Source organism: Ammospiza nelsoni, chromosome 11, assembly GCF_027579445.1.
Source record: "Ammospiza nelsoni isolate bAmmNel1 chromosome 11, bAmmNel1.pri, whole genome shotgun sequence".
Taxonomy (NCBI): domain Eukaryota; kingdom Metazoa; phylum Chordata; class Aves; order Passeriformes; family Passerellidae; genus Ammospiza; species Ammospiza nelsoni.
Genome location: NC_080643.1, coordinates 9,273,297 through 9,298,942, shown reverse-complemented (window position 1 = coordinate 9,298,942; position 25,646 = coordinate 9,273,297). Strand labels below are relative to the sequence as shown.

Below are 25,646 nucleotides of genomic sequence, written 5' to 3'. Positions count from 1 at the left end.
TATTGCATGATAATGCAATTGCAAATTACACAGAATGTATTTGCCTCTTTTTCTTCCTAAGTGGAAACTGTACTCTGAAGCACCAGGACCTGGAAGCTGTGTGAGGAGTGAGGCTTTTCCCTCCTCCCTAGGCTATGTTTCTTCAAGATAACCTTGTGCCTCCTTCCACCTGCATCCCTCTGCAGTTTCCAGAGCTCAAATACCATCCCTGCCCAGGGGAGCAGGCAGCCTCCCTCCACAGACAGTTTGGGCTGGCCCTGGGGCCGCATGGTGCCCTGGCTGTGGTCTCTCACTGTGGGTAAGCGTTTCTGAGCCTTCACTGTTGTCACTGTTGGTCACCAGCATGAGGCAGAAACCGGTGCCCCTAATTTACCAAAACAACTTAATTCTTAAATGAATTTCACAGTTCTTCCCAGACAGCAATCTGGCTCCTGGCCCATCTGTCCTCTTTTCTTCCTTCCCCTTCCTTTGCTAGCAAAGTTTTGTACAGTCTGCTTCTCCCCCTCTTTTAGTCCCTGCTCTCTGTACCCTGTGTGTTCTTGTTGCCCTTTTAGGGGTCACAAGCCACTTGTCCCCTGCCCGCTGCCCCGCAGGCCTCAGCGCCCGGCCTGGCGCAGCCTCTGCCCCCTCCCTCGGTATTTTTAGTGCAGGGAAGGCAGGTGAGAGCAGAGGGGCACAGGCAGGGGGAGAACCACTCTGGGAGGCCCTGGCCTGGGTTTGGCAGCCTGGAGCTGCAGCAGAGCTACTGCAGGCAGGGTTAACCCTTTGCTGCAGGGCTGGGGCCTGCTGTCGGCAGCCTCAGCCAGGAAACCCGAGCTGTGCGAGCCCAGGGCCCCCGTGAGGGGGAGGCCAGGCCGTGCCCAGCTCCGGTGAGAGGCCGCAGCTTGTGGCAGTGGGGGAAAAAAAATGTGATTCTTACTGTGTGTGGCCTTTTCCTCCCCTGTGTTGGGTGGTGCTGGGATGCTCGTGTCCCCCCAGGGCTGTGGGGAGGATGCTGCTGTGTTTGCTCTCTAAGAGACAGGAACAGGGGAAGCAGGGGCTCTGTGGCCACCAGCACCAAGCTGTGATGGTGTTGGACTGTGTGCAGGCACTGCTGGAGCGGCTGAGGTTCCTCAGGCCTGGCAGTGTGGCACAGGGGCTGGTCTGGGGAGCAGGGATGGCTCTGCCAGGCAGAAGATGGTGCTGCAGAGCACGTCCTGCTGACACACTGCTGGGAGCAGGGGGCAGAATCAGGCTGCCCCACTGGTTCTGGGTCTGGAGAAGGCAGAGCAGAGGGGGAGGATTTCTCTGTTTCCATCTCGGTAGAGCTGTGAATTTCCCGCTATAAATAGTTGCTGTGGAGACTGTGAATCTCCTGCAGGCTGACAGGCCTGCTGCCAGGGAGGCAGGGAGAGGCCAGCAGTAAAGTGAATCCACGGCAGCTGTCTGAGGTCCCCTGCTCTCCCAAAGCCAAGGTTGTTCCCAGAAGTGGTGCTGTGATCTGATACCCTGCCCCACTCCTCACCACGTCCATCCAGTGATAAAGAAGTTTGGTGGCCTCAAGGCCATCCCTCCTGGGGCAGTGCAGACTAAAATCAGAGCAGGACCAGCTGGTATCTCACTTTGGGGAGCTCCAGAGCGAGCCAGATGACAAAGGGAATGGTGTGTCCTACCCGTGAGCTGCTGCAGGGTGAGTCTGTGCTGGGCCCTGGGGCTCAGAGCCCTGCTGGGGCTGCTTCGGTGCTGCATGCTGTGACTTGCAGGGGTGCTGTGCTCAGCCAGGGCTTGTAGCTCTGTGGTGGTGCAGGAGCTGAAAGTGTGTATTGCTCTGGTGAGTTCTGCCACTCCAAAGGTCCAGGTGTCATAAGGCATGACTGGTGTTGGGCAGGTCTGTACACTGTTCCATGCAGGTTGGGTGGAGGAATCCAGGCCAGATGTGAAGCATCGTTCCTTGTCCATGGCTCTCACAAACCAGGCAGCAGCAGTTCTTGGGCTGAAGTTCTCTGAGCTAGTCCAGGCCTGCAGCAATTCAGTGAGTTCTGCACAAAACAGTTGGAATGACAAAAGCAAAATAAGTTGTATTTAATGTGAAAGTGTCGAGAAATGAAGGATTAAAAGCACCAATTGTCCTTTATCACAAAGCTTAGAAAAGTGCATTTCACTTTTCTGTACCAAGTTGCATAGCAACACTCTTCATCTTTTGCCAGTGCTTCCATCCAAGAGGGTGGATGGAGGTAAATCTTGCATGCCTGAGGACACACTTGGCTTGCCTCTGCAGCAACAGGGCCACCAGGGCCTGAACTGCCCAAAAGCTCCATCTGCCCTAGGGCTGAGTCTTGCACTTTGGGTCTGCCTCTGGGTCCTATTTTCTGACTGAAGTCTCCTGTCACCAGAACACTCCACCAAGGGAAGAAGCTGTTGAACTCCCATCTCCACACACCCATGAGTTTTCCTTTGGCAGGTGAATGGTAAGCTGCATGATTAAAGCTTGCTTGCTCTCAGCTCAGGCCCTGCTGTCCTCATGACGTGAGTGAAGAAAGCCCAGGCAGATGCTGGTGGTGCAGGAGTGTGTGAGGGTACTGATCAGCTTAGTCTGTGAACAAATAAGGAAAATTTTGACTTCAGTTCTGTTTCATAGAGATGTCAGGGAGCATTTACTGTAAAGAGTAGCCTGACATGCAGCATCCAGGGGGGTTTATACCCAGAGACTGATTCTGAGCAGCATAAATGCAAGGGTAAGAGGTGTAGAAATGTGAGGAGGGGGAGGCATTTTGAGCTCCTTTCAGACTTCTGTGCAGGCATGGGTAAACAGAGTAACCCAGAGCTTGCTGGGTGCCAAAGGCAGGCTGTTCCTCTGGCTGCTGTGCTGGGAGAGGAACATCAGCACATGGAAAGAAACTTCAGTGTTTTGAAAAGTCAAAACATTGAGTCAAAACAGGTGCTCTGTCTCAGCAGCTGGAAGATGTTACAGCTCCAGAACAACTCCCTGCCACCAGCACTGCCAGCCCTCTATAACTATTTCTGAAAATCTCCTGGTTCAGATGAGTTCTTAGCTTTAGCGACCTGACTTGGAGGATTTAAAGTTCAATATTTCTACCTGTGCTAATGCACTGTGGGCATTACTATCACCTGTCCCTAGCTCTGACAGTGTGTTAGCCCGAAGCTTCAGCTGTACAGCCAGTGACATTTCCAAATTATGAAAGGCTGGGTTGGGAGTGCCCCAGCTACTGTGGCTTAAATCTGTATTTCATTAGCAACAAGGGCTCTGGGCTGCTATTTCAGGTGACCAGTACTGAATGCAGCCCTACCTCAGTGCTGCAGCACTGGGGGACAGCAGTTGGGTCAGTCTGTCTGTGCTGTCTTGGTGTTTATGCTTTGGACTGTCATAGTAACAAACCCCAGGAGCAGCCCCTTGCCAGGATGTCCTGTGGCCTTGCTGGGATGTCACAGGATGGTCAGTGACAAACCCTGCTGCAGCCCCAGGGCTGGACTGTGGGCAGAGGAGCAACTCTGTAGTGTTTAGAATGCAAGATCTGTTTCACACCCCTCTGGAGCAGGAGCCTTCTCCTGCCAGCCAAATCCCAAATTCCCTCCTCAGCCAGGGTGGGGGTAGGGAGGAGGTGCTTTCCCTGCTGTGGGAGGGGATCCCGCAGACCCCTCTAAGCCCCTGAAAACACACACTAGGAAACCTGAGACTCCCACCTGGCCCTGGCCTGGGACCAGCCTGCCAGCTTTCCTCTTCTGAACTCTTAAAATAATCCCTATCTCCCTGAAGTGCCAAAAGTGTTTCTAACAGCCTGACTCCAAGAGCTGCTGAAGGGATTGGGAAAGAAAGGGGTGAGGGTACAGCAGAGGTATGGCCACTCTGCAGCTCTCTTGAAAGGAATAAAGTGCTGAAGCTCACACTGCCTGTGTCCCACAGCTTGGTGTCCCACTGCCTCCATCCCCTTGTGCCAGGACCTGCCGTGCTCCAGGGCCGTGGAGGAGCAGGTGCAGCAGGAGGTGCCATCAGTCCAGCACACAGGTCAGTCCTTGGCCATGAGGCTCTAGAGATGAGATCATGGCAGGCTAGAGGAGGCCCCTGGGACCTCTCAGCTGCTCCTTCACTCTAAGAGCATTTAGAGGTGTCATTAATGTCCCTTGGTGATGGTTTTCCGCAGGAGGCCACTACCCCATGCAGGAGGGAGAGGTGTTCAACACACGATACCAGGTGCTGCACAAGCTGGGATGTGGCACCTTTGCCACTGTCTGGCTGTGCCAGGACATGAGGTGAGGGGCTGAATGCCATCCAGGGAGGTGGGAAGGGGTGGCTGATGTCCTGGGTGGGGCTGGCCCCTCTTGCAGAAACAGCAGAGCACAGTCTGGGAGCATGCCAGGCATGCCTGAGCACAGGGGAAACCTGACAGCAAGATCAGTGGGGTGCAACGAGCAGAGCTGGTCCCCAGAAATCAAAGAATGTAAATAAGATGGGATCAGTCCTTGCTCTACATTTTCTTTTTTTGTTTAGACCCTGCAGTATCCATGTTCTTTTTCTCTCCAGTCCCTTGCTGGTCCGTGGGGCAGTTGTGCTGCCAGGTGCCAGAGGGAGGGATGCCCATGGACCTGGCGTGCTGCAAACAGAGGCCAAGGGTGCCTGCAGAAGGGCAGCACCTTCCCTGGGGAGCCCAGGGCTGGCTGAGAGAAAAGGAAGTGCTGCTGGTCAGGGCCACTGACATGCACTGGCTGACAGCTGTGGTTCATTTCCCAGGAGGAAGAAGCAGGTAGCTGTGAAGGTTCTGAAAAGCAGGGAAGGCTTTGCTGAGAGTGCCCAGGATGAGGTTGCTTTCCTCCGCTGTGTAAGTGAATTCTGTGGCTCTGTGCTGTGCTCCTGGGTGGCCACTGAGTTCAGGTTTGAGTATCAGCATCAGCATCCCCTCTGCCTGCAGGTCTCAGTCCAAGGAGCTAGGTGGGGAATAGGAAAAAACCCTATTTTTTTTTCCTATTCCCCACCTAAAAAAGCTGGGGAATTAATAGAAATCACTGGCCTCTGAAACAGGAATTTTCTCCTTCCTGCATCATACTGGGACATGTCTCACTTGCCCTGTCAGCCCATTTCTTTTAGCTGAGACTGAAATCCAGCAAAAAGGAGGAATCTGCAGAATGATAAGGTGGATAATCAACAGAAGAAGGTGGTCATGATCTTAAGCAGGAGATGGGAGCATGTCTTCTGTACCTGTATCATTCACAGAGGAACATCACTCAGGGGACATTGCTGTACCACAACACTGATACTGAAGTAAAAGGAAATATCTGCGATAGAAAAAGATACGATGTACCAAAACATAATAAACATCTGAAGTCAGAAAGCTTCTTCTGGCCTCTGCTAATGGAGGTGATAATTAGGTGCCTACATCTGGGTTGTAGCAAGTTGCCTTTGAAGTTGGCTTGAACTGCTAGTTCTTGAAAGCTTGTGGTTACAATTCTTCAAGTTTGTTCATATACAAAGTTACATCAGCTTCAGATGAGAAAAAGCTATTAAACTCTTCATTTTAAATTACTCTGTGGCCTTTCTCCAACAGGTTTGAGAAAGGTTTAGTTAACACCTGTAAATCTGTAGGCCCTATCTAAAAGGAGATGAGCCAGATGCAGTGATGCAAGATGAAGTACCAAGTGGCACTAATTTAATGCAATCAGAGGGCTGCTTTTCCACACATCAGCACAACCCTGTGTAGAGAGTGAGCCTTACCCCTGATTTATTATTAATTCTGAGACATGTCTGCCTATTCAGCAGCACACAGCTGTTTCCCAAGGCTTGTTCCCATCAGCACTGGGGCTTACTGCCTGCAGAGCTGCCAGAAGAGATGATCTGGTCTCTGCTTCCAGGGCTGCTCACTTTTGTTGTGCCAGAACAAACCTTCTGGCACTGGTGCAGGTGGATCTGGCATCTGCAAAATGAACCAAACCAAAACCCTGGCAGTTGTGGCCATGAAGAGAGAAAAACCAGCATGAATTGCTGTACCAGGGTAAGTGCTCTGGGAGCACAAGCCCCCTGGGAGAGCACCTCCTTGCGACCTTGTGATGGTCCCACCTGGTCAAGAGCAAGACAAAACATGCAGAAACTCATTCCTGGTTTTCCTGATGTTGTTTTCATGGGATTTGTCACAAAGTGCCAGAAGAGAAAGTCTGTCAGACAGGATAAAACAGGTGCAAAGTGTCCTTGTGCACATATATGTCTCTGATTGCAGCTTTCTTGGAATCCTCCCCCTCAGGTAAGCTGCATGAAGAAGAAGGACCTGGCAGGAGAAAACATCGTCTGTTTGTTAGATGACTTCAGAATGATTGGAGAGAATGGTTTCCATATCCTTCTGCAGAGAGTGCTTTTCTGGGCCAGCAAAGCCTGGGCTTGCCTTGGAGAGCCATAGGATGGTGTAAGCCTGAGTGCTGTGCTGCCATGAGGAGGATGAGCAGGGCTGCAGCTGGACCAGGGCACATGGGCATGGCTGGAGGGGAGAGGCTGAACCAGTAGGTATTTGGTTGCTTTGGTGAAAGGCAAAGGGGTGGTGGTAACACCTTTCCTTGTTAGTGAATCCCTAACTCTTTCCCACATGCTTGCCTGGTATTTGAGGCGCTGGGTCCTTCCATTCGATGTCTGATGGGAAACTACACAGCCCAGGGACTGCCCTTGCCTTTTGTGAAAAAGTCTTTACAGCAGGTGAGAACTCAGCTGCAATCAGGCAAGGGTGCCAAGGGGCTGTTTGCTGTGGGACATGCCACAGAGTTCCTCCCAAGGGGAAGGACTTGGGAGTTACTGCCTAAGCCTGCAGCCTCCTCAGGTTTGGGAAGCAGTCAGGGCCACAAAGTGCCAAAAGCCTGCAGATGTACACCAGGGACTCAGGGCTGGCACTTCTGTTCCCATCAGCTCAGTAATCATTGGGTTCTCTGCTGCTTGTAGAAGTAGCAGGGGACAAACAGGCTGCCATAGTTCTGCTTCTTGTGGGCAAACCATCTCTGCCCTCCTGTTGCCCAGAGAAGTCCCCTCTGGCAGTAAAGCCAGGCTGCTGCCATTTGCCTTGGCATCCAGCCATGGGGTAGCACTGTCAGCTCCAGCAGCTTTCTGCATGGTACCACTGAAGGCACTCAAGGTCTCCCTTCCATCTTTACATGAATTTCTAAATGGATGATTTGGTCAGCTGGTTCTCTTTCCATGTTGAGGTTTCCCTGTGCAGAGCCAACTTTTCTTTCATCCCTGTAAGGATGTGTTCTGCCTATTCAAAAGATGGTGAAAAATTAGTTTCTTCAGGGCTGGGTCTGCTTAAGGAATGGGAAACCTGAGTGAGGCCTCAGAACAGTTAAAATTACTTTTTGCCTCGTGCTGAGATTCATCAGAAGTCTGCACACTTGCCAAGATGAAGATTTGCTACCCTGATTCCTGTGCCCTTCTAGGGATACTAAGAAAGAAAATTGCTTTCTCCTTCATCCTATTTTCTGTAGTAGCCACTCCTTTCTCTAAAGAAGCTCCACTAACACCTGAGTAAGTTACACAAAAATGTAGTAGCATTACCTCTATGCTCCATTTCATACTCAGGCTTTTGCTTAATACATTGTCTGCTTTAATTGTAAAATCTCAGTTCTGTTTTCCCCCTTCAGATCAGCACCAGGGCAGTATTTACTTCTGATTCATTCCAGTTTAGTTATTTAAATCTTTCCCCACATTTCACAGTTACCATTTAAGGCTGATATTTCCCTGGGGCTGGTGTTCATCCCAGAATAGAATTTGATAATACAGAGAATATTTACCAGTCCTTTATGACTGACCAGAGTGTTAAAAAACAAACCTAAATCTCCCCATAGTCTTTTCTCTGTTATTGATTTCTGATAATGAGTGTTCATCTCTGGTAGGTGTTGTTTATCTCTCCCCTATGACAGACCAGGCTCTCCCTGCTGCATGACAAGCTGTTCTTTCCCTACATGGCTCTCCTGCAGGGCCCTGAAATCCTCTCTCTGCACTCACTCATGGTCTCTCCCCCTCCTGTCTGTGTTATCCTGTGTCTTCTTTTTTCCTTGTATGATGGGACACCCTCTCATGCCTGTCATTGACACCAGTCCCTTTACATGTCACTGTCATTCAAATGGAAGTTGGGGGCTGGTTATAATCAGTGGCAAGGCACAGAGGTCTCAGGACACAACAGCCATACAAACAAGAATCTTTTTTCACGAGAAAGTTCAGCTTTGTAATCATAATAGCCTCCTCATAGCCCCCTCCCTCCTCCCACCTCCCTGGGCTTGCCCATCTGTGGATTGTCACACTGCCTCTTGCTGTGTGTCACCCCAAACAGCCCTTTCCTCACTGGGCTGTCCAGGCCTCCACCTGCTCCTGGGGCTCTGCTGTCGAGTGGGGTGATGAAACCTTTGTGCCTGCTCCCATAGGCCCCCCCAACAGGAACCATTTATTGCCAGGAGTTACTCCCACCGTGCCTGCCCGCTCTGGGGAGAGAGAGCTGGGGCAGGAGAGGCAGTGGGGACCCTGCCAGGCCTGGTGTGACAGTGCTGCCTCCTTGGCCAGGTGCTGGCAGGGCTGCACTTCCTGCACAAGTGCTGCCGCATCATCCACGCAGACATCAAACCGGAGAACATCCTGCTCTGTGGGCGCAGCAAAAGGCTCCAGAGGCTTCTCATGGCCACACTCCACTGCGACCAGGGAACAGGAGGGAGGCTAAAGGGAGCAGGTGAGCACTCCGGGGCTTTTTTAACAAAAAAAAACAGACTTAGGTGTTTATTGGCAGGAGAGAAATGAGAGGCAGCAGGTACAGATGCCTTAGGAAAGGTTCACATCTCCTACAACAGCCAGTACAAAACATGACAGCCAGTATAAAACATTATAGGCAGCTGATGCTGCTGAAAGGTCTCTCTCTGCTTAATACAAACACCAGGCTGGGCTCAAGGCGCCTACAGAAGTGTGGTGGATTTGTGTGAAGGACACCTACAGGTCACAGATATCTGTTGACAACCCCACCACGACCTCAGAGTTCACTCTCAAGGCTTTAGGTACAGGACAATTCCACGTGTCTGATGTTTTCAGCTGCTGAAAGGTTTACATACAAAAAGGTGTGATCAGAAAGTTGTATGACACTCCTGCTCTTTATTTCCCTCATTTCTGAGGTTTGTGGGAGACTTGTATGTGCTGCTAATCTTCAAGGCCTTCTGAGACATAATTTATGTGCACAGAATGGTGTGAATATTGAATAAGATGTAGAGCTGGAGAGTTTCACGAGAGATTATCTCATCTCCCAGCAATGAGACCTTTCATATTATCCTTGCACTGTGTTCTCCTGTGAGCATTTCTCCCATGACAGTGTTGTTTTGTCTCTCAAACTCTGGGGCAATCAGGGAATGCTAAATTAGTGACCAAGTCTTTTGCTTGGAGCAGAAAAGCACAATGTTAAGCATAGGCTGACAGCTCACTGTAAGACACTAAACCAGGAATTACCTTTTTCTGGGATCATATGGAAGTGTAACCTCCACATTGCTTGCCAAGCAGGCTGTATCCAAGGCCTGTGACAGCCAGGGTTGCTGAAGGCTGAGGAGGAATTACAGATGTTTTGGTTCTGACTGGTGCTCTCCTCTGGGCCCACAGTAATTTAACCTTGGTGCTAGAGGAACCCTGCAGCAGGACAGGAGCATATGGTCACACTGCTCCACTCCAAGCTACTGTTCTCCCAAACATTCTCTTATGTTTTTACTGGATACCAGGTTTTTTTTTGGGGGTCCTTCAAAAAAGAGGGGTGGCATTTGATTTATGATACAAAGTATTTAGGAGCTTTTAGGCCGAGAAACTTTAAGGGAAGGAAGACATACCTCTCCTGTGGTAAGTGGTGTGTACTTGCTGGTTCAGAAAGACCTGATTTCTCTTTGTCCTTTCCATCTAGGAGGTGATCTTGGCAATCAGTTGGAAGAATCTGATTTAATGAGCATAGACGTGAAAATTGCAGATCTAGGAAGCGCATGCTGGACAGTGAGTCTGCTCCAAGTCTCAATCCCATGACAATGTGGGATGCTGTGTGCTTCTTTCCATCCCACACTGTGTGTGTGTGTCTGTCTGTCCCTTTTACAGCTGAACAGCTATTTCAGAGATGCTGATATTGGGGGGTGTTGTGTTTGCCACTCTCAGCTCCAAGCTGTGCACAGTCTTCCTGAGCCACTGTCAGTTTTGGATGTTTCTCCAGCTTGCAGTTAGTCCCTACAATTAGAAATGTATAATTATGTTCAGTGTGAAATGGTGGGAGGCAGATTCCCACTGGTGTCAGTGGGGCCAGGAATGTGCTGGCTGTGCCCTGTGCAGAGCTGAGAACACACATTCATTTGTGTCCCCAATGTCCTGTCACTGCACAAGAAGCTTGTGTCCCCAGTGTTGCTGTGACTGGTTTAAGGAGTTTGTTTCTGTTTCAGTACAAGCCTTTTTCCAAGGAGATACAGACGCAGCCGTACCGGGCCCTGGAAGTGCTCCTTGGGTTAGACTACGGCACCCCTGCGGACATCTGGAGCACAGCCTGCCTGGTAGGACTGGGACAACACTGCCTGCAGGGGAGGGGACAGACCTCACCTGGCCAGGGCAGCGTGTCCTTAGCATCCACCTGTCCATTTATCCTTCCTTTCTGAGAAGGCAAAAGGGGCTGTTGGCACTCATTCACTTTAGGGCAAAAGTCTGCTGCTGGCACAACCCACTCCTAATTTAGTTTAAGCTCTAAGGCAATTCACACTCCATGTAGATAAGCTCAGAGGCTTGCCTGCATCAGGCACAGGCTGCTTTTCATCCTGATGGAGCTAAAGGTGTTGTTTGACTGTGGTACAGATCAAGCCAGTGTATTTCCAATCAGTTCTGTGTGATAAAGATGGCAATATCAGTTAGTGGGCAAGGAAAACTCCAATACAATTAGGGAATTAACAGTGCTACTCCATTTCTAGGCTTTTGAAATGGCAACTGGAGAGTGTCTATTTGATCCTCAACCTGGGAAATACTTCTCCAGAGATGATGGTAGGACTCCATGAGTTTTATTCATTTCACTGACAGAAGTGTCACAGTCTGTATCTAAATTTGTCTTCCCTCCCTCCATCTAGATCATGTTGCTCGTATTATTGAACTCTTGGGAAGAATTCCTCCTCAAATTGTTTTCTCATGGAACAAGTCAACAAAATTTTTCAGCAGGCCAGGTAAGAACTGGCATAAGGAAGTTTATTTTAAAAATCACTGCAGATCTCTGACACACTCCTACTCAGCTCATGCTGAACTCCCCCAAAAGTTACTCACACAATGCAGGCTACAAGCAGGGATGGAACATAAATGGAAATTTCATAAAGAGCAGTTACACCCCCTGCCCTGCCCTCTTTGCAATCCATGAGCATTCCAGGGATGAATGCAAAATCCTGAAAAATGGTCATAGCAAAAACCGAACGGGGAAAGCAATTCCATTCTTTCTCCTTTGGATCTGGAGAAAATGGAAATACAGATAGGAAACAGCTCCATGCCAAGAAGGCTGGAGAGTGTATAACAGGCTGCACTTCACCCATTCACTGACAGAGAACAATGATGACCAGGAATGGGACACTCATATCCTTCCAATGTGGCTGCTATATTTAGTCTTCTGACCCAACTGCAACATCTCTTCTGCTTTATTCTCCCCAGTTCCTTTCTCTTTGACTCATGAGTCTTGAAACCCTTCTTTGACCACAAGGCATCACATGACTCCACCCTTCTACAATTTGGCCTATCATCCTTCTCTGCTTTCATGCTTACCAGCCTACCCACAGTTCATTCAGTGCTTAGAGCTGGTCCCAGGCTGGAATTTAACAAGCACCTCCCTGCACATCCATATCCTTTGCTCACACTTATGTCTTCTATGGTGCTCAAAAGAAATGAGTCAAAGCTAGTTCTACATTCACTCTCCCTGTGAACCAACCAGGCCTGACCACACATGCCTAACCTGAATCACTGTATTTACACCATGCACTCCCCAGGATGAGGGTTGCTTCTTGCTCAGTCATACACTCTGCTGGGCCCCACAGAGCTGGCTGGCATATAACAAACTCAACAAGAGCCTTGCAGGCTCTGACACTGAAATAGCATGATGCATGCGGGTGCCTGTGGGCAGGCACAGGGTACAAGCAGCAATGGCTCTGGCATGGTTATTCTGGGATCACTTTGTGCACTCTTGGCACACTCTCACCTAAGAAAAGTACTCAACAACAGGGAGACTCCAAATACTAGCTTGAAAAGGGGGTTCCTGAGAAGCACCCGAGAGCCAAACCTGCAAGGGGCAGCGCAGGTGGAGCTTACAGAGATAATTCCAAGAAGAAGGCAAAGATCTTTCGAGATGCTTTGGGTTAATTCTGAGGCGAGGCGCGGCAGCCTCAGCCGTGCAGGTGTAACTGAGGCGCTGTGCCCACGCTGTTTCTGCCAGGCGCGCTCCTGCGGCTCTCCCGGCTCTTTCCCCGCAGCCTCCCCGGCATCCTGGCGGACCGGCACGGCTGGACACCGCAGGACGCGGCCGCCTTCGCGGCCTTCCTGCTGCCCGCGCTGCACTACGCGCCCGAGCGCCGCGCCAGCGCCGCGCAGAGCCTGCGGCACGCCTGGATCGCCGCACCGTGACCCGAGCCGGCTGTCCCCGCCTCGCGGCACCGCGGGACCCGCCGCAGCCACCGCACCGCCCTCCCGCGGGGGCGGCGGAGCCGGGCTGTCGCGGCGGGGGCGGCTGCCCGCCCGCAACCCCCGAGCGCCGCCTCAGCCGAGCGACCCTGGAGCGGGGCGGCGGCTGCGCACCCCGGCGTGATCCCGCGGCTCCCTCCGCGCCCGGGCTCCACTCTCTTCCTCCCGCGGCCTGCAGCGCTGCGGGCCGCACGCATCGCTCACTGCGGGCAGCCGCAGCCGCGGTACGCGGGCCCCGGAACCGGGCGGAGCCCCTGGGCCGAGCTCGGGCACCGAGCGCCGCGGGGCCCCTCCTACCGCGGAGGGGCCGTCCCTCCGCCTCACTGCCCCGCGGCCTTTGTTCGGGGCTCCAGGGACGGCGACCGGCCAGCTGTGGAAGCGCTGGCCCCGCCGGCCCGGCCCGAGCAGGGGCGGTCTCAGCCCCAGGCGGCCCCGCCGGGACCCCGTGACGGGACCCCCGGCCCGGCCCCCCTCCCACTCAAACCCGCGCGCGCGGACGTGCCGCGCGGCAGGCCCCGCGCGCCGGCGCCGCGCAGGCGCCCTGCGCCCCCCTCCGCCCAGAGCTCCGGCCGCCCCCCGCACCGCCCCTTCGTTCTGCCACGTGTCCCGACGCGGGAGTCGCCCCGCGCCGAGCGATCGCGCCCCGCCGGCCCCGCCCCTCGGCACGTAGCGCGGCTCGCCCGGCGGGCGCTGCCGCAGCCCGCCCGCCCGCCCCGCATCGCGTCGGCTCTGCCGGCGGCCGCCCCCCTGCTCCCCGCGCCGAGTGGCAGCGCCGCGCGCCAATGTGGCGCCGGGACCGTGGGGCGCCCGGCGGGGCGGACGCGTGGAGCCCAATGAGGCGGCAGCAAAGGCGGGGATGCGAGGCGAAGTCGCCAATGGCGAAGGCGGGAGGGCGGGGCCGTGGCGGCGGCGGGCGCCCCGGCGGGGCGGGACGCGGCGGCGTGACAGCCAACGGGGAGTGGGGTGGGCGTGCCCGGGGCGCCCCTGGCGCCGGCGCCGGGGATCCCCGTGTACCCAGTGCCGTTTCCGCCCGGCCCGGGGAGAAGCCGCCGCTGCCGCCGGGGGAGGGGCCGCCGCTGCCGCGGCTGAGCGCTCGCTCTCGCCGGCTGCCCGGGACACGCCGTGGCGCCGAGCCGGGCCTGGTGCCGCGCAGGGGCCCGGGGAACGGGCCGGCCAGGTAGGCGCGGGCAGGCGGGAACCGGCCGTACCCGGCGGCGGGAGGGAACGCTGGGGCGGGCGGCTGGGCGGACGGCCGCGGGGGCTCCTGCGCGGCCCGCGGCCTGACGCTCTGCTCTGCGCTGCCTTGGCAGCCCGGTCGGCAGCGCCCCGCCGTGCCCCCGGAGGCCCGGCCTGAGCTGACCCGGTCCGGCCCGGTGTGCGGGCATCATGGCGGGCCCGGCGGTGCGCGGGCTCGGGACACTGGCGGCCGGTGCAGTGCCAGGGCCGAGTTGGGGCTGGAGCGGCCGCGGGGCTTTGTCGGTGAAGGCGAGCGCCGGGGAAGCCCCTCTGCAGTCCAGCCTTCTCCGCGCCCCCGTGTCCTCGCATTGTCCCGAGGGGCCGCGGGGGTCGTTGTCCGGCTCGGGGCAGCCTTCGGGCTGTGGCCGCCCGCCCCGAACCGCCGGCCCCTCCAGGCCTCGGTGGAGGCGGTGTTTGACCTGCATTTTCTGCTTTCTCATGGTGCCCGCGCGGCGCCTTCCTCCGTAACCCCGCTCCCGACGCCGGCGGCTGCAGCGCGGATCCTCCCGCATTTCCTCGCCCGTCACCGCGGCCGCCGCCGGCGCAGGGGGGGTTCCCCGCCGCGGTGCCCGCGCTCCGGCCCCGCTCCGACCCCCGACGGCACCGGCAAGGTCACTGTCGACCGGCGGCTCGTCCTTGGGTGCCGGTGACCGGAGTTCACCGCCGGGCCGGGTGGGGAAGCGGCGCCGGGCAGCGTCTCGCCGTCCCGGGGGAGGGAGAGAGGCGAGGCCGCGTGTGGCCCTGTGCAGGCGGGGGAAATGGGTGTAGCAGCGAGGGGGGGTTCGCAGCCCCTTCCCGGCCGTGTCCTCGTGTTCCTCTGACACCGGCTGAGATCCTGGCTGCGCTGCTGGGGGGCAGAGCGCGTTCTGCGGGGCTGGAGAGGTCACGGGGTGCTGCACGGCTCCTGGGGCCGCTGCGGGCTCGGGCCATGATGTAATGAGAGCGTTGGGGGTACGGCGGGGGCGAGTCTCTCTCCTTGGGTGAGGGAAGAACTTGATGTTGGTGTCTGATGATGTGCTGGTACATTATGGATTTCAGGCAGTTGCCCCCACCCTGGCTGGGTGTTGCTGCCGGAATCTAAATCCAAAAAAGGAATTTCTTATTTTTTTCAATAATCAGAGATTCCTCTTTTAACTTGTATAGGAAATATTAGGATTTCTTTTTTTCTTCTTCTTGTGGTTGACCCAGGAAGTCATCTTGTTGCCAGCATTCAGGGGTTTTTTTTGCTGTAGAGGTGCAGGGAGGAGGGTGTTGCTGTGCTCTGGATCCTGTGGGTAAGCGTTGAAGGCAGTGACAGCAGCTGCTGTTGGCTCTGGAGCTCTGGTTGCTATGAGAAGAGCTTCACTAGACTTGGCTGCTATCTCCAGGGAAGGACAGCAGAGCAGCCTCAATTAGTGTGGTGGTAGAGGGATGGCTCACTCATGTTCAGCAAAGGCCTTTACTTTTTGGGCTGTTTTCACAGGCCTAAAGCAGGAGCAGGGATATGTTTTGGTCCTGCGGGACAAAAATGTCCAAGGTGGGTTTCATCACCGCTCTTGAGTTAATGGAATTGCATTAAAGTGTGGGTTGGAAGCCCCAGGTTACCCTTTCCACATATTTTGGTCTGTGTGAAAAGTAGGGCAGCAAGAATTGATATGATCTTCCTGTGAAGTGAAGGCTGCAGTTGTGTCTTTTTTGAACTCCAGTCTCCTTCCCAGCCAGTAACAGAGCCAGATGCTTTTCTTATTGTTTGTATGTCTCCTTCCTCCCCTCCCAGCGCCTGGGCCCCACTTGCCTTATTGACTGGAATTTCTGCTGTGTGCAGTGGGTGTGTGCAGCAGACACCAGCCTGCTAGTGCTGAGGAGGGATTTTCCATTCACAGACCAGGGAACTGTCAAAATAAAGTCCCGACTCAACTTTAGGACTGGAAACAGAAAGTGGGGAGAGGAGTTTTCCTCTGCTGCAGAGTACAATTTATTCTCTGAGCTTCTTACGTGCTTTTATGTCAAAATGTACAGGAAATGTTGCTCTGCTGTGGAATAGGGAGGTAAAACTCCTGTGGATAATGGGAAAGATTCCTCCCTTTCGGTTGACTCAAATGCTTGAAGGAACAGTTTGCAGGAGGCCATTTTTGACGTGACTCTGTATTGTGGAATCTGCCAGCTCCCATCCACACTCTGTCTGCCTGACTTCAATAGCTTCCTTTTTTTTTTTTTTAAAGGAAGAATGAGTGCCTTTCTTATCTGCTTAACTAACCATTTGGCACTGGCCCCTGTCTGTATGATATTGTGCTGTCGAGTTAGAGCTATCAGCATATTCCAGTTCGTTTGTTAGAGATGAAACTGTTAGTTGAGGTATGCAGCATGGGAATACATTAGCATTAGAAAACACTGCCATCTTTGTAAACTAACACCTATCATGGGGAGCCCCTTGCCCTGGCCTGAGTTATTCAACTCAGAATTACTGTGAGCTCGAAGCAAAAAATTCCAGGACCAGAATAATGTGAGAGATTAAAATATGCCCTTAAATCCGCTTGACTGGCAGCAATCATGTGGTAGATGCCAAACTCTGAGTAGCTTTTATATTTGAGGATCTGTAGCACACAAATTGCCTCACAAGGTGGGGTGAGCAACTTCTAACCCCCTGAAACACATCAATCTCTGGGGCTGGAGGTGTCATCTGCTCCCTAACCTGGAGTGACATAATACCTGTACTGAACTCTGAATTTTGTGAGTATGAAAACTGCTCCTTGTTTTAATGAAATACAGAAAGTGATCTTCATGGCCCTTTAGTCTTTGTTTACAGTCTCTCTGTAGGTTGTTTACAGTCTCTCTGTAGGTTATAATGGGAATTGGTCCATTGCCTCACATTCTGTTGGATAACTGGCACCGCTTTGACAAGGCCCTGGCTCTTCATTTTACTGTCAAATCCCAAGTGACCTGAAAGTAATATTCCTTAGCTAATGTTGTCTGATATTTCTCTACTGCAAGGTGGGGTGATGAAATCCCATGTACATTTGAATCACTTTTTTAAAAGAGCCTCAGTTACTGCAAGATTTTATTTTAAAACTAACAGGTCTAAGTTGAAAAAACACAGGAAAGGGATGGCATTGAACAGGAATCTCAGAACATGCAAAAGTTATGCTCTTTTTTTCTGGAGGGAGAAAACCCAACCAGCAGTCATGGATTTAAATTTTCCAAATGTTCCTTGAAGTAAAAAAAAAAAAACAAAAACATTTTTAATTCAAAGTTCCAGGTGCAGAATGTGCAAGGGAGAACTAAAAGTGTGATGTCCCAGACATGTAATTTATTAATCTGTCCAGTCTGTGCTTTCTCCCATTTTGGATGATCAGACTTTTACAAACTTGTGTTGAATAATGTGATGAGATAAAAATGTTTCTATCTATTCTGGCAATATTAAAACAAACATAATGACTGTTCAGAGGTTTGAAAATTCAAAAATCATTGTTCTCATGACATTATTGCTGTATTACAAAAGCACATTTGTGTTTTTACTCTGGTGCTGCTTGTGTGTGTAACTCTGAAATTTTGCCAATGAAATGCTGTGTTGTGTGCAGTGTATGAGAAAGATTGCAATAGGCAAATTGTTCTTTATGTGTACAAGATGTAGTAGCAGTGCTTGGGTTGAAATGTTAAACGTGCTTAAGTGTACAGTGTGTAAGCTGTTAAGTCTCAGTTGCCCCTATGAAACTTCAGCTGCTATTTGATTTTAAAATAAAAATTCTGTTGTGTTTTACTTGTCTATTTAGTTTTTTCCCCTCTTCCAAATTAATAGAAAAATAGCTATGGGTATTACAGCTGTTACAGATTCTACAGCCAGTCTTTGGCTCCCATGACCAACTTGTGGCAAGAGTTAGCACAGTAAGTTTGCACTTGCATTGTTAGGGACGGGTTTGTATAAATCTGGCTTAACCTAAACCTTTTGCTTGTTTTGATCATGGAAAAAGCCCCAGACCATAATGCAGCAAGAGTTCAGCATTTTGAAACTGTGGGAGCTGAGAATTTTTTTTCACTTTTTCTTTTTAATTCCTTATTGAAGTTGCTTGGGGGATCTTGGGTAGGGTTGGTTTTTTTTCCACAGGACTTGCTATTTTGGTGGCAATTTTCCAGTATTCCTGTAGCAAATCAGCCGAGCTGCAGCCCCTGTCCCTGCTGAGCAGGGAGAATGTGCAGTGCTCCAGGCCTCCCTGCTGAGCTCACACAGGGGTGGGACTTGCTAAGCTGCTGAAATCGCAGCTAATGCCCACTGAGCATGCTGAGAAACAGTTTTTCAACTGCTCCTAGTTTAAATTTTTTTTCTATAATTAGCAAAGATGCTCTTTGTCTCGAAGGATGATCTATGGGACAAATCAGGAGGTTCTGGTTCATCGTGCCCCTTCCCCCTCCCGAGCCAGTGGTGAAGTAGTATTTTCCTGTAACAAAAATAGCTGAAGAGATTTTTCCCTCACTTCAACTGATGAGTCTGAACTTGAAAAGCCATAGCCCCAAAAAAGAAACTTTCAGCAAATAATAGTCTTAATGCTAGTTTCTGTTGCCACAAGTCCTATAGGAGCATCAATATGGTTCTTTAAATTGTAAATCTGCATAATTCTGATCCTTAAATCTAATTTAAATGCTGAAACAAGTAGAACAAACAAACTATATTTTAAATAATATATTTGAGAAATAAAGTATTTCTTGGTGAGTTTTATTTCCCTCCTGCCAGACATGCACAAACCCCAATTATTTTAATGAGCAATATGGGAAATATTCAGCAAAGTGTACTGATGTACTCAGACTTGAAGGTGGAAAAATGTGGGAGGATTTGTCAGCGGTTTGAGTGGCAAGCTTTTAGTGAGCGGGAGAAATAATTTCTTTTGTGGTCAGGAATCTAATAGTCTCACATTCACCAAACATGAAGAAAAAAGGGGGGACTGAGAGAGAGGAACGTAGAAGAGTGGCATTGAGAAATGGTCAGGAATTTGACTTTTAGAGTGAAGTTCAGAAATGATCTGTTGTTTATGCTAAAGTGTAATCCTTATAAACTTGATAACGTAGACAGGTCTTGCATTCCTCCCTGAGGGTCACAGAAGGGCTAAGTTTAGCAAAAGGGAGGTATCCCAAACACTCAGATCTATCTAGTTTTCAAGGCAGGAAACTTTTCTGTTTTCATCCTGTTCTAAACAAGCCTAGGGTTTGTTTTTTGGGTTTGTTTTTTTTCACTTACAAGCAGCCTTTTGAGGCAGAATGTGAGTTAGCTTTAAAACCAAAATGCCCTAAAATATTTCAAAGTAATTTCATAGTAGAAAGGTCACGGTGCTTTTGATGTGTTCATATTTAGAACATGATTACAATTGCAATCATACACATTGACAAGAAGATATTGTCTGGATTTGGTAGCTGCTCATTTAGTGACTCAGGCCTATTCCTGTTGTCCTCACAGAACTCATACCAGGGTTTTCTTCCGCAGCCTTGCTGATTTACAGGACAAAATGTTTTCAGTGACCGTGCCAGCAACCTGGAAAACAGTTTGAAGTTCTTTCTGATACTTTCTTTCTTTCTTGACTTTAAAGCAAGCAATTTGAAATGCAACTTGTTGATAGGGAAGGCGTGTGAGACCCTGCCACGGAACTTTTTAACAGAACATGTCTGCTGCTACTGATTCAGTAAAGGAAAAAAAAAAAGAAAAAAAGAGGATGCAGCTTGGAGTTTTAGTTCATTGGCATCAGATTATGTGGCCTCTTGGTTTTGCATGACTTTGAATCACGAAAATAAGTGGCAGAGAATTTTTGAGGATTATGTTGATGGTCATACTTGGATAAGGAAGCCCAGTGTTGCTCACACTGCAGGACAGAAAGTCACTTCTTGCTTCTGGAAGCAGAATATGGGAGGTGCCGAAGTTATAGCTGGTGGAAGTGCAAGACCTGAAAGACTGAAACTTCTCATCACAGCTCTAGGTAGTGCAGAGAATGGGAACAGAGGCATATTTTTCAGTGTGGTCATGTTTCCCAGAGCTGCCTCTGCCCAAATTACATCTTTCTAGGAATGCTTTAAGTCAGATTTTAGGACTGGAACCCCTGCAGGATGCTGGTGTGGAAACTGCTGCCAAGGAGTTTATGGGAGAGAGTGAGGAGGTGAGAACGTATCCTTGCTTGTAGGCAGGAAGGAGTACACTGGGAGAAGTTTGAGAACCAGTGATTTGGGAAACTGAAGTGCCCTGGGGGTTCAACATGTAGCCCTTAAAATAGCATGCCTCAACCTGAGCTGCACTATCAATTTATAGATACTTACTTGGAAGAGTGCACAAGCCTTTTGCATTTGTGTGGCCTTTAACTAAAGACACGAAAGCATTATTTGCTGTGTTTCAGTGGCATTGAATTGGAATAGCTTATAATGTTACAAGAATGCTTTTGGTAACATGGCTGTAGATTAACTTTCACTACAGCTAAGATCTGGAAGCTTCCTGTATAAATTCATCTGAAGTGAACCTTTGAAGAAAAGATGACTGCTTGATGGAGTTAAGTAGGCTCTGTTTGACTGGAGAGGAGACTGGCTTGCTGGTTCCGAGTTCTCTTGCAATTTTATGAACTTAAGGATGCTGGGGTTCAAGATGGCCTGGAAGTTAAGAGGGAACAAGGATATTTGCAGGGTGAAAGTCAGGTTCTGAGCTTGTCACAAACTCGCTTTGTTGTGCAGTTCTTCTAATTTCCACCTCAGGCTTTGCTTGTATATGGAAATTTGTGTGTTAAACTGGAATGGGTGTTCGTGACGCACAGTATATTCACTGCACAGCTTTGTGCAGGTTTTTGGTGCACAGCAGTGTTCCATGGCAGTTCAGGCTGACAGCCCTGTTCTTCCCAATGTCACTTTTGCCTCTCTTCTGGCCCATGCCTGCCCCAGTAGCGAGCTATTCAGGAAGATTACAATTCAGAAAACAAGTGCATTTCATTTTTGAAAGGAAGAGTTTTCTGCTGGCATCTGCCTGAACTGCTTGACTGTGGGGTCAGGTTAGCACCAGTGCAGGGAGGGATGGGGAGGCTGCACTGAAGCCGTGCCAGCTGAAGTCAGCTTGAAACTATTGCAGAACTGCACCCTTGCGAGCGAGGTTACTCCGGGTGAAGTTACACGAGACAGCTGAGCATATCCAACTGCTCTGCTGCTGAATGGGGGAAGTTTTGTTCCCCCTTGCTGTCTCACCCAACGGGGAGTTCTGCCTTTTTTGCCTGCCAGCTCTGGTTCCTGCTGGATTCCTTTTCTGAACTCCTCCAGCTTGCTAACCCAGCAGAAAGCTGTGTTAGGGTTATTTTATGTTTTGGGTTTTGCTGGATTATTTTTTTGCCAAGATAGTGAACTGAACTGGCTCACTGAGAGACTTGTCAGGCATCCAGAGCCCTCACAAAATAAATAGGGGAGAGCATATGGGTGGAAGTGCAGAGGATGTGGTGGGGAGCGGAGAAGGGGAACAGGGTCTCCGCCTTCTGGTGCCGCACCCAGCACGGCCAGCTCAGGCTGTCCCCTGGAAGTTCACTCTCTGAAAGGAGACTGAGCCACCATCCCTGCATGCTGACAAACCTGTGCCAGTCCCTGAGTTTGTGCCCTTGATCACTGTGTGTGGAGCGCTTTATTTAGACAAACCCTTAGCTCCCTGCTTGAAAATTTGTGATGTAGTCTTGCCTTCATCTTGTTTGTTTGAGAAGCTGGTCAGATGTGAGTTTAATGTAGGCTTGATCTGTGATGGTGGAGAAGTGTTACAGCCTAAGCTTGGGGCTTAACTGTTTCAAGCCAGCAAAATATTGTAGGTATACTTTTGCAGAAAGTCAATACAGCTGAAAGCTGGAGTGATGGCTCATTTTGGAAGATGGAAAAAAGTTAATTGGTATAAAAATATTACTAATCGGTGTAAGTTAATGCACAGATACACAATATTTCTTTTTTATACACAATATACCACACAATATTTCCTTTTTTTTGTTACCTAGGAATTAGAAAGTCTTTGTTTTGTATTTTCTTGCCAGTTGTTACAGGTAATGAAATACCAAGGTGTGCAGAAAATTATAAATTACTGAAGATACACTGTCAACAGTATAAAAAAAGATCATGGTGTGAATTCCATATAACTTCACTGAAAATATATAAAGTATGACTGGAACAACACAAAAATGTAATTCAGCCAAGGCCAGTTGCAGCAGAAACTTCAATCCTATTTCTTTAATATGGAAAACTTGGTTATAGCAAATTTGAAATAAAGCAATTGTCTGTGCACTACAGATCCTGTTGGGTGCTGCTCTGTCTGCTCACTGCGAGCTGAGGCTTTGTCTCATACTTGGTGAGACTACTTGGCCTAACACAACTTGAGGCAGCATTTTGGCTGTTTGTGTTTGAATAAAGGTATTTAAATGTTAGCATGTCATGACATCTCCAAACGTGTATTGCTGTGCAAAAAAAATTCATGATGGGTGTGAGCAGTATGTCTCATAAGCAAGAAATCTCATCTGTTGCAAGGCTAATCTTTTATTTAATGAAAACATTTGCAAATAGGCCCAAATCAATCACTTTGCCATAAGGGAACCAAGCAGAGTGTGTGCTGCCTTGTCTTTATAGCCGACATCAGCTGTGAGTTTTTGCAGTGAGGAGCTGAACGCCCAGGTGAGCTCTGGGTGATGTGTAAGGAGAGCTCTGGGGACTCCATCTGAGTGCCTGTGTCTGCTCCCCACCCATGCCCCAGGCTAAGGACTCAGGCTCGGAACACATCATTCATCTGTGACAGAGGCTGGGCAGGAGGTGGAAAGCTATACTAGGACGTTGCCTTTTGGGGTATGCCATCCCAAATCTGTCTCTTTAGATATGTCCCTTATCAGTAGGAAGATCTCTGCTGAGGTTAAAGCTGTGACTTGTGAGATAGGCAAAGGAAATACTTTAACTCTGCCCTGCAGTGGTGCTGTTTGGAGGGGCTGTTTCTCGCCTGCTCTGCCTGAGGTGGGAGGCACTTGGATGCCCAAGTCCCAAGGCTGTTGGCATTCTTTTCACACCTGTGGAAATCACCATTAGTGCTGCTAAGAGTGGTGCTTGTTACCTTTCAGCTTAGCTCCTGAAACACTTGGAGCGTGGTGTGGGTCACTCAAAGTGCAGAAGCTGAGCACAGAAGTGTTTGCATCTGACAACACAGGTTTGATCTCTGGTGGACTCTTTTTGGCCACTGCAGGTTCAAAGTATCTTTTATGAAATGTTCAGGTACAGAATTTGTAAGAAGATTAAGAACTCCCAAACTGAGGAAGGACTTTCCTCACAGGCTGCCATGGAACAACACAAGAGTTGAAATTGATGTGTCACAGTTCCTGTTTCCTGCTCCTCCATTTCTAAGTCTTACATATGCAAACAGCAGTAATAAATTAATAAAGAATAAAGCACTAGCATGTTCTAAAAGTGAGACTATGCACTGAAACCTGCAGCCACTAGTTAAGCCTCTCTTGGGTGCAGTTTGGGACTGTCAGCTTGAAACTGGTCAGCAGAAATTTGTTAAATCACACATGGAATGAGAATCCCAGGGAGAATGAAATGGGATATCCAAATGTTCATGTAAGTTCTGTGGTTTTTGCAGAACTGTATGAAAGTGTAACCAGGTTCCTCTCCGTGAAATCCTTCACTTGAAAAAAAATTTTAAACAGTGTGGCACAGCAGAGATGGATGGGGAGCAGGCTGTTCTTGTAAGCAAAGTTTGTAGCTTTCTGTTGCTCTTCCAGTGTCAGAGTTGAGGCATCATTCCTTTTTCTGAGTAATAGTGAAGCAGTCTGTTCCCATGAGAGTCACTGAGCTGAGGCAATACTTGAAAGGAATTCTAAAATTTTCAGTTTCACATGAAGAGAAGGTTGTGAAGGAGGAAAAAAGTAGCTTTGACACATATTTCAAAAATGTTGGAAACTTTTTGCTGAAGTTGTTGAGAGATGGTTGTTACTGAAATGGTACATGATTTTAAAATGTAGAAATTTGTCTTAAACAATTGGACTTTCTATGAAATTCTGTTAGTACTGAAAAGGTGTCATTTAGCTTTGCTCAAAATCTCTGCAGTTACACTGATCATTGCTGATTTTTGGAGTCTGCTGCTTCCCTCCCAGGATATGTGTGTGGGTCCTTAGCTTCTAGTGATCAGGAATGAAATGTGTGAAATGGCCAGTGGCTGAAATGTTTTTCAGGTGCTTTTTCCCCCTGAAAGTTCAAGATGAAATGCTGGTAAGATGAAATGCTGGTAAGATGAAGGGCCCCCACTCCTGTTCTGCTTAGAGCTAGATACAGCCCTGGCTTTCATGTCAGAAACACTGTATGTGACATCTCAAGGGTGGTATTTTGATTTTACTGATAAAAATATTAAGGCACAAAAAAGGACTTGCATAGGACATCTTATAAGCGGTGTGGAGGTACAACATATTTGGTTTGGGGGTGTTTTTGGCTTTTGGTCTAGTGGTGCAAATTGCAGTTTTAGGTGGCTGTCTCACCCACACAAGTCATCACCTCTGCCTACATGTCCATGTCTGTAGTGTTGTGTTCCTTCTCTATGTACCTTCTCTTTCTTTCAGAGAAGCTGTCAGTGGTTTTAATACTGCTGTTAGTAGGTGTGGTGGGGAGTGCATTAGGTGGTGGATACAGGTGAAAACATCTGTGTGAGTTGATGATGGGAAAGCATGGTAGTATGAGCCAGGCTGTTTTCCCTGCCTGTTTTCACTAGCTTTGTAATGCTCCAAGGTAGTTTGGGTTATGAACAATGCTGCTACTGATTTGTAGCCACAGGACTGATAAGCTGTGTAAAGGGGCCTTCAGAGTACTTTGGCAGACTGTGTTTGGATATGTGGTGTGCACAAAATCTATCTGCATTACTCAGGAAGATAATTCCTGTCTGTGTTGTTTTCCTTCTGTGTTTAGATCATTCTCCTATCCAACTCTTACCCAGCTGAGGTCTCAATAGTTCTCAGTTTTTCCATAATGACAAATTAGCCCTATGAGTGGTGCATGTGAAATTCCTTTTGGTTAAAGCACATTGCCCTGAATATTTCCAGGCTGGTTTTTTTCTTTTTTTTCTTGTGAAAATTCAATATCTTGTGTTTGGAAGAGAAAGGAGAAAAGATGCAGATGAGGAAATGCTGTTGTTTAAGGTACAGGGAGGAACAAGTAACTTGTTTCTAGAACATAATCTGTCCAGCTGTGACTTAGTCATCTTCAGTCTTATATAAAATGCATCCAGTCTAAATAGTTGAGCATCTCCCTCCTGAATGCAGCAAACCTTTCATGCTTATGTGAAGATGTGAAGCTGTAGCAGGCACAAGGCATCATCTTAGGAGTACCTTCATACTTGAGAACCTGCAGCATCCATCATACTGTCAGGCCTCATTTACTCATGTGATGGGTTTTTTTTTATTTTATTCTGTTCCACATTTTTTTCAAGCTTAAAGAAATTCCTTGCTGTTGGCAGAGAATACAGCACTAATAATTCCAGACAGGAGAGCAGAGAACGTAACGTGAGAACAGGGGTGACTCTTGACTCAGACTGAAGGTTTTGTTCATCTCTGACAGGGCCAAAAATTGATGTTTGAGGAAGAATGTAAAGTGAGGAGATCACTACTCTTGGCTAATGTTACTAATTTCAGTGTAGTAGTTCCTGCTGTTACATTACATGCAGCCCTGCTCTTAGTCACTTGGATTTCACATAGCTGTTCTTCAAGGAAAGGGGGATAACTTGACTATTATGAAATCCTTTTATATGGATAAATGTATTTCCACACAG

General features: G+C 49.4%; 2 protein-coding genes across 2 annotated transcripts in view; both read left to right on the top strand.

Moving 5' to 3' along the window:
* The first annotated feature begins 267 nt into the window (after window positions 1-267).
* Window positions 268-12,601, top strand: LOC132078286 (SRSF protein kinase 3-like). Its single transcript, XM_059480345.1, has 13 exons — window positions 268-298; window positions 555-659; window positions 3,902-4,003; window positions 4,140-4,248; window positions 4,727-4,814; window positions 6,228-6,315; window positions 6,564-6,670; window positions 8,522-8,684; window positions 9,885-9,970; window positions 10,405-10,512; window positions 10,921-10,990; window positions 11,074-11,166; window positions 12,414-12,601. The coding sequence occupies exons 1-13, from the start codon at window positions 268-270 to the stop codon at window positions 12,599-12,601; spliced, it is 1,338 nt and encodes a 445-aa protein (XP_059336328.1).
* A 1,096-nt stretch (window positions 12,602-13,697) lies between these two features.
* Window positions 13,698-25,646, top strand: part of SETD5 (SET domain containing 5) — a 63,753-nt gene continuing 51,804 nt past the window's right edge. The window contains exon 1 of the mRNA XM_059480334.1: window positions 13,698-13,835. The gene's annotated coding sequence lies outside the window, so the exon portion shown is untranslated. The remainder of the gene's footprint in view (window positions 13,836-25,646) is intronic.